Here is a 6,599-nt window from a genome sequence, read left to right on the forward strand (position 1 = left end):
GGAAATCTGGGCAGACCTGAATCGTTCAATGGGTTAACATGACAGCTTCCCTGTGATTCCCAGTAGACACTGTTTTATTCTGGCTTCCTTTGCTTTATAAATGGATACCCCATTTCTCTGGCACATGTGCCCAATAGTTTCTCAAGCTGCTAGCTCTAAGACTTGAACAGTGTAGTCAGCCATGTGGGATCTGGCTCCCTTAACCATTAAGTCATTGGCTAGCCCAGGATAATATTATTTAAGAAAAGAAAATCACTTGAGTCTTGGAGGGATAAGATTGTGAAGGGGTAGAAAGTTAAGGTCTAGATTCCCAGTGTGTTCTGGGCTAATGTCATCAAGCTAATGAATATGATAAAATGTAGGTATTTATTTAGCATCTGTCAAGCAGTCTTGGGGACAGAGAAAAGTAACTTGCGGAAAGCCTCTGATGCCATGGTTGCCGGCCAGTCGCTATGATCATGGACAGCTTTTGCAGGGCCTAAAGCTTATGTAGTGTTGTTGTTGTTTGAGGGAGGTACTCAGTAAGAAAAAGAATGTAAACTTTTAAAATGGACAAGTAAGTATAGGGCCTTGAAAGGAGTCTGTGCTTTCAAGGAGTGCTGAGACTTAAGCTATATCAACTGATTTAATATAATAATCCTCAAATGTGTTCATATTTGGAAATCAGGGGGAGGGAGAGGATGGGATGGAGTAAGTGGGAAAGTCAAATAGTTCAAGTGAATCCACAGGGCTCTATTTTAATAATGGACCAAAAGATTGTCTGAGTTTGTTTGTATTCCTTTTGTTAAAAATTCCTTTTTTGTTAAAATAGTTAACAGAGAAAAGATTTAATTTTGAGTGCAAATAAACAAATAATCTTGTGTCGACGGACAAGCTCTTTCTGTTACAAAGGAGTCTTTCGTAGGTTGCTAATCAATGTGTTGTTGCCAGGGGGATAAACCCTGTGCTTCTGGATTTAGAATAAAAATTCCTCTGAAATATTTTATAAGCTGGTGATATTGGACTTTAGCTGGATCTGGTGGATGGGGCTGAGTGGGATTCTGAGAGGATCTCTCCCTGCACTCCAGTGACTCATGAATTTCACTGTGTGTCAAAGCCGGTTAGGGAGCTTGTGAAAGCCCTCTTCTCTGGGGGAAGTTCTAGTACAAACCAGGAGACTCAGAGGGAGCCAGTGCCCACACTGTTCCTAGCTAAAAATCTGCTTTAATAGCCACCATGATACATGTAGGATGAATTATAGTCTCAGCAAAAGGGGAAACTGAGGCACTGGAAAACAAGGCAAGAGGTCACCGATCACCTAACAAGTTTGTGTCTGAAAAGAACATTCCGGCTCTCAGTAAGTCTGCCAAAGGTCACACGCTGAGGAAAAGAGAATATTTCTGGAGGAGAGAACAGTCTAGCCAACAGTATGAACTTGGTAGGGAAGAGGGGGGTGGTCACAGTAGGCGGGTGTTCCTTGATTTTAATAGATAAATGGATTAGGGTGAATAAGGTAGATGAGAATTAGTGAACACCTCAGAGACTTTTAAAAAGGGTGTTGTGAGAGTTGGCAAGAGGCAAAAAACGAATAAACAGATTTTGTAAGAATGGAAGAGACATGCTGGGTCTCAGTGGAAGGGAGGCTATCTTACAAATGGGGCAGAATCTGACATCTGTCTGGAGGGGTAAGGAGGAATTTGCACAGTTCTCCGCAGATGGCAGGCCCTCAATCAATGTTTGTTGAAAGAATTTGCAAAGGAGGCCCAGTGCGAATGTTGCCTCGATTTGATAACAACCATTTTCCTAGTTGCCATGATCCTGGCATGGGATGCAAGCCAGGAACCTGATATAAAGAAACAGGCAGTGTGACACAGTTCCAGAGAGGTTGGATGCTTGTTAGGACTGTCAGAGACACAGGCCCAGTAGTGAAACCAGCCTGAGGAGGTAGAAATGACTTGCCTCCTCAAAGACACTTCCCTAATCAGCTGGGGGGGGGGGGGCAAGGGGTGTGTCCATGTGAGGGTGGGAGGGAAGGAGTGATTTCATCTGTTTAATGAAAAATGACCTGAATGGTTCTCTGAACCTGGAAACTCCCCATCTAACTAGGGCCAAGGAAAACAAGATTAGGTCTTACTTCTTCTAGGATGGCTTTGCATCTGCTCAGAATGAGTTAAACTGGAGGGAACAGAAAAATAATCCCCCTCCATGATTTCTAGGGAAATCTGGGCAGACCTGAATCGTTCAATGGGTTAACATGACAGCTTCCCTGTGATTCCCAGTAGACACTGTTTTATTCTGGCTTCCTTTGCTTTATAAATGGATACCCCATTTCTCTGGTGTATGTTCACAGTAAAAGAAAGTTTGCATGTTAAATTCAGACAGGCGAGTCACCCCCTCTGGCATTCTGTCCACTGACAAGCTACTGATTTCAGGTTTCATATTCCCGTTAACCTCCACAAGTGAATCGGCTTTAAGCCTGAAACATGGGGTGGTTAAAACGACAAGCACTTTCCAGAGGGAACAACCACTGATAGGTAGTTCTCTGGGACCTATTGGGGTGGCACTTTTCAATATTTTTCTGCTTAGACTTTTGGGGATACATAGCTTTTTTTTTTCTTCCTTTTCAGTGTCAGTTTTAGGATTGCCAAAGGTACACACAAAAATGAAAACATCAGCGATCAGCATTTCACAATCTCTTATTGTGACTGAATTTGTGAAATCATTCTTTTAACAGAACCAATCAAATAAATCCAGAGGGCTGTTTTCTTTTTAATGCAATGTATATTTATTGTAAACAATAATATACAAAAAAAAAAGAAAGGAAAAAGGAAAGGTAAGTTTCACAGACAGAACAAAAGGTTTGGGGGAAAAAATAAGCAAAACAAACAAAACACAAACACAAACCAAACCTTACCTAAAGACAAAACATGATTTAAATGCCAGGTTTTTTAAGTTACAGTCATATTTTTTTTTTAAAAAAAAGATCTGCTTTTATACAGAAATTGAAGGATGCCATATTATAAGAGTGCTTTAAGATTTTATTCTACTGCCTTCTAAAACTGTTAATATATCTTTTTTTAAATAAAAAAAAGTTCGCTGTCTTTTTTAAAAAGCAATCCTCAAACTCTCCAGCCACAGCAGTAATTAAGAATTAAGGTCTTTCGGTGGGCCAGTTTCCTCCCCATGTCCTCGCTCTCTCCAAGAGAACCTGCAAGGAGTATTGGTGACACATGCTTGCACTGTTTGGTGTCACCACATACACACACACACACTTCAGGCAGCCCCAAGGTCTGTGGCAGAAAACACTGCAAATGACTCAGTGATACACTACATTTGCAATCTCTCATTTGTACACAAAAAGAGAAACAAGTTTCCAGTTTGTTTTCAACAAAAACAACAAAGAAGGGAAAAAGGACCAACAAAAAAGGCATTTGTACAAATTTAGGACAAGAAATCCAGAGAAACTTGTTTTTAATAATAAACAAAAAAGATTAAAGAGATAAATAAAAAAAAAACTGGTTATAGTTAAGAACATAATTTAACAACAGATGACCATACCCTTTGAGGAAGGCTCCAACAACCTATTTTAAAGAAAGTAAATTAAAAAAAAAAAAAAGAGGAAGTTTTTTTTTTCTTTTTTAATTAAAACCTCTCCTTACAAAATAAATAATTTTAGCACATGGAATGTCTGGAAGGTTAACTGCTGGTGTTCAGAGAGGCACAGGTGACAGTCCGAGCTAGGGGTCTCCAGCATCTGCACACCACATGGTGCCAGGAGGCAACCAGGGGACAGTGGCTGGGGCACTTATTGACTGCTGAAACAGTCCCAAAACAGATTTCGTCTCCTTTGCTTGCCTTTTGCTTCTGAAGACTGCAGTGTGTCAAGCAAAGGCTGGAGACATGCACTAAAAGTTAGCGCAAATAATTCCCAGCAGCACGGTTTTAAGGCTCAAGGTGTTTTTTTCTTGTTTAAAAATATATATATATATGATAAAGCGTACCAAATGCTTCTCTAGACTATTGCTTACTTTCATATTTGCAAAGTAAGGCCTTTTCTTTTGTAAGGCAGCTCCTTCTTGAATCAGAAAGCCTGAGGAATTAAGCAAAGCTAACCCCCCAAACCCATCCCGAAACACAACTCTGTTTTTCTTTATGTTAAAACAACACTTTTTTTTGATTTTTGTGTTTTTTTTTGTGTTTTTTTTTGTTTGTTTTTGTAAGAGAAAGCACATCTGTACAAAAATACTCTGGTTGCAAGAAAGCTAGGGCACACTGTCAACTAAGAGTAGTTTAGCTGTTGGAAAAATAAGAGCATTTAATTTTTTTTAATCTAAAAATATGTATAAATCCCCTCAAAATGGTAATGAATCATACACAGTACATACTAAAAATATTTAAAATAGAGAATATTCCTCACAGAGGACTTTTTTTCTTTAATTACTACTAAAAAATAATTACAAAGTCCAAAAAGGCAGAGAGATTGAGCAAGTGGGTCACACGAGTCTCCATCCACCTCACACTGGCTCTGAAGGTTTCCAAGTCCAGGCTCCTGCCAATCCTGCTGGTCCACCTGGCGGAGCGGTGGGCCTGGCCACTGCTTCGCTACAAGTTGATGATCCATTTGGATACAGAGTTTCTGTCTTGGATTCTGGATGCGAGTCGCCTTCTACTTCAATGTCTTTAAGGAAGAAGAAAAACAAAGGTCCAAAGGAAATTCTGGCTGTTCATTGATTTCTTCGGTGGTTTTGATGACCATCTCTATGGCTGCCCTTTGTTAAGGTCTCCTCAAGGTCTGGTGAGCTGTGTGTAGACTGGTTGTTCCCAGTGCTGGGGGCTGTGGGTCTGCGGGATGGAAGGCACCCCCGAGGTGTCGGCGATTGGGGTGTACATGGGCCGCTGCGCGGGGTTCATGTAGGTGAAGGTGGAGTAGAGGCCGGAGCCCTGGCCGGCCGCGTGGCTGTAGTAGGAGCCGGAGTTCTGGTGGTCTGTGTAGTCGTACTGCGAGCGCGTGATGGGCGGGTAGGAAGGGCTGTAGTGCGGGAGGTTGAAGGGACTGTAGGCGATCTGCTGCGGCGAGTGCTGCTGCTGCTCGCTGTAGTGGCTGGGGCTCAGCTGCTCGGTCTTGATGTGCGTTCGCTGGGCCTGCCCTGGCTCGCTGCTCAGCGTGGTCAGCGTGTGCGCCGGCTGCTGCGGCGGGGGCGCCGCCTGGCCCTGCTGGGGCGCTGCCTGCTGCTGCGGGGGCGCCTGCGGGGCCTGCGGGGCCTGCGCGGTCTGCTGCGGAGGAGGTGGCGGTGCCTGCTGTTTGGACATCCAGACGTGGCCCGCGCCGGCCTGGGTCGCCGCGGTGCTGCTGATGCCATAGCTGCCAGTGTAGGTGACCTGGCCGTGGGTGGCCGGCACCCCCGGGTGGCCATTGGGCGGCAGGTACTGGTCAAATTCGTTGACGTCGAAGGTCTCGATGTTGGAGATGACATCGCTGCTCAACTCTCCGATGTCCACGTCGCGAAAGTCGATGGGGGGCTGTCTGCCCCCCTCTGGCAGGGGGCGCCCCTCTCGTTTCAGGTCAGCCTTGCCGGGCTGTACATCGGTTTTGGGGGTGGTGGGTGGAGTCGGTGGGCCCTGGGATTGCCCTGCAGGCAGTAAAAGAGGACGAAGCACAGGAAAATCAACTAGGGCTATGCAAAGGTCTTCTTCTTGAGAACCCTCTGGGGACCCTCCCTCTTTGCTAAGGAGTAAAACCGACCCGCGCCCGCGCGGGAGACGCGCTGCACCCGGAGATAATTCGCCCAATGATTAACTCGTCAGTACACACTGGGCAACCTCCTTTTATTAGGGGAGGGTCTGGGGCCCGGGGTCCGGAAGACCAAATTGCTATTTGTAGAAGAGCCTCCTGTGTGCTTTTGGGGCGGTGGAGCAGAGCGAAGAAGGGAGAAATCTTGTAAAGCTGTAAAAGCATTTTACTTCGCAATAAAAAATTAATCTCTTAGAGTGCAAGGATAGAATTGGAGTGTGTGTGTGTGTGTGTGTGTGTGTGTGTGTGTGGAGGCAGATGATGGCATCTACTCTATGCCACATTCTTGGAATATCGCATGGAGAAGATTTCCTCTTTTGAGTTTTATAGGTGATATAACCAAGCTCAGAAGTGATGAGTTTGCTATGTGGGGTAGAGCTGAAATTTGGTACCAAAGCCCGGCCCTAAGTTCTTTCTACCAAATTGATGAAAAACTATTCAATTTTTTGTAAGAATAAAAAAAGATACGGTCTCACAAACACCTGCTCTACATGGTCTCTGACCTGTCTTCTTATCTGTCCGGCACTCTTTCGCTTCAGTACCAGGGGAGAGGGTTCATGTCAGATGTGTAATTGGACAGTACTGCTTCCACTCTGAATTAATTCAGAGTTTCTCTAAAAATAGCTGAATTCTGCATTGTCAAATTTTTTTTCTATTTTTTTTTGAGAGGTTTTTGCTATAGGGCGCATGTGCTCACCAGACAGACAGAGACAGAGAGATAGAAAGTGAGAAATCACCCCCCCAAGAGGGGATGGTCACGCCGCAATTCCTTCTCCATTCTCCTCTTGGGATCTTGGGCACGCACGCACATGCGTCCGGCGTGAGTTTA

The 6,599-nt window shown here is 44.4% G+C and overlaps 1 protein-coding gene across 1 annotated transcript in view; it reads right to left on the bottom strand.

Annotated features, from left to right (window-relative positions):
- Nucleotides 1–3,433: 3,433 nt before the first annotated feature.
- SOX9 (SRY-box transcription factor 9) overlaps nt 3,434–6,599 on the bottom strand; it is a 5,297-nt gene continuing 2,131 nt past the window's right edge. Inside the window, exon 3 of the mRNA XM_006145886.3 lies at nt 3,434–5,609. Coding sequence (XP_006145948.1) covers nt 4,765–5,609 — 845 coding nt within the window. The 3' untranslated portion in view covers nt 3,434–4,764. The remainder of the gene's footprint in view (nt 5,610–6,599) is intronic.

The sequence above is a fragment of the Tupaia chinensis genome, unplaced genomic scaffold (assembly GCF_000334495.1).
Source record: "Tupaia chinensis unplaced genomic scaffold, TupChi_1.0 Scaffold000159_1, whole genome shotgun sequence".
In the NCBI taxonomy this organism is placed as follows: Eukaryota; Metazoa; Chordata; class Mammalia; order Scandentia; family Tupaiidae; genus Tupaia; species Tupaia belangeri.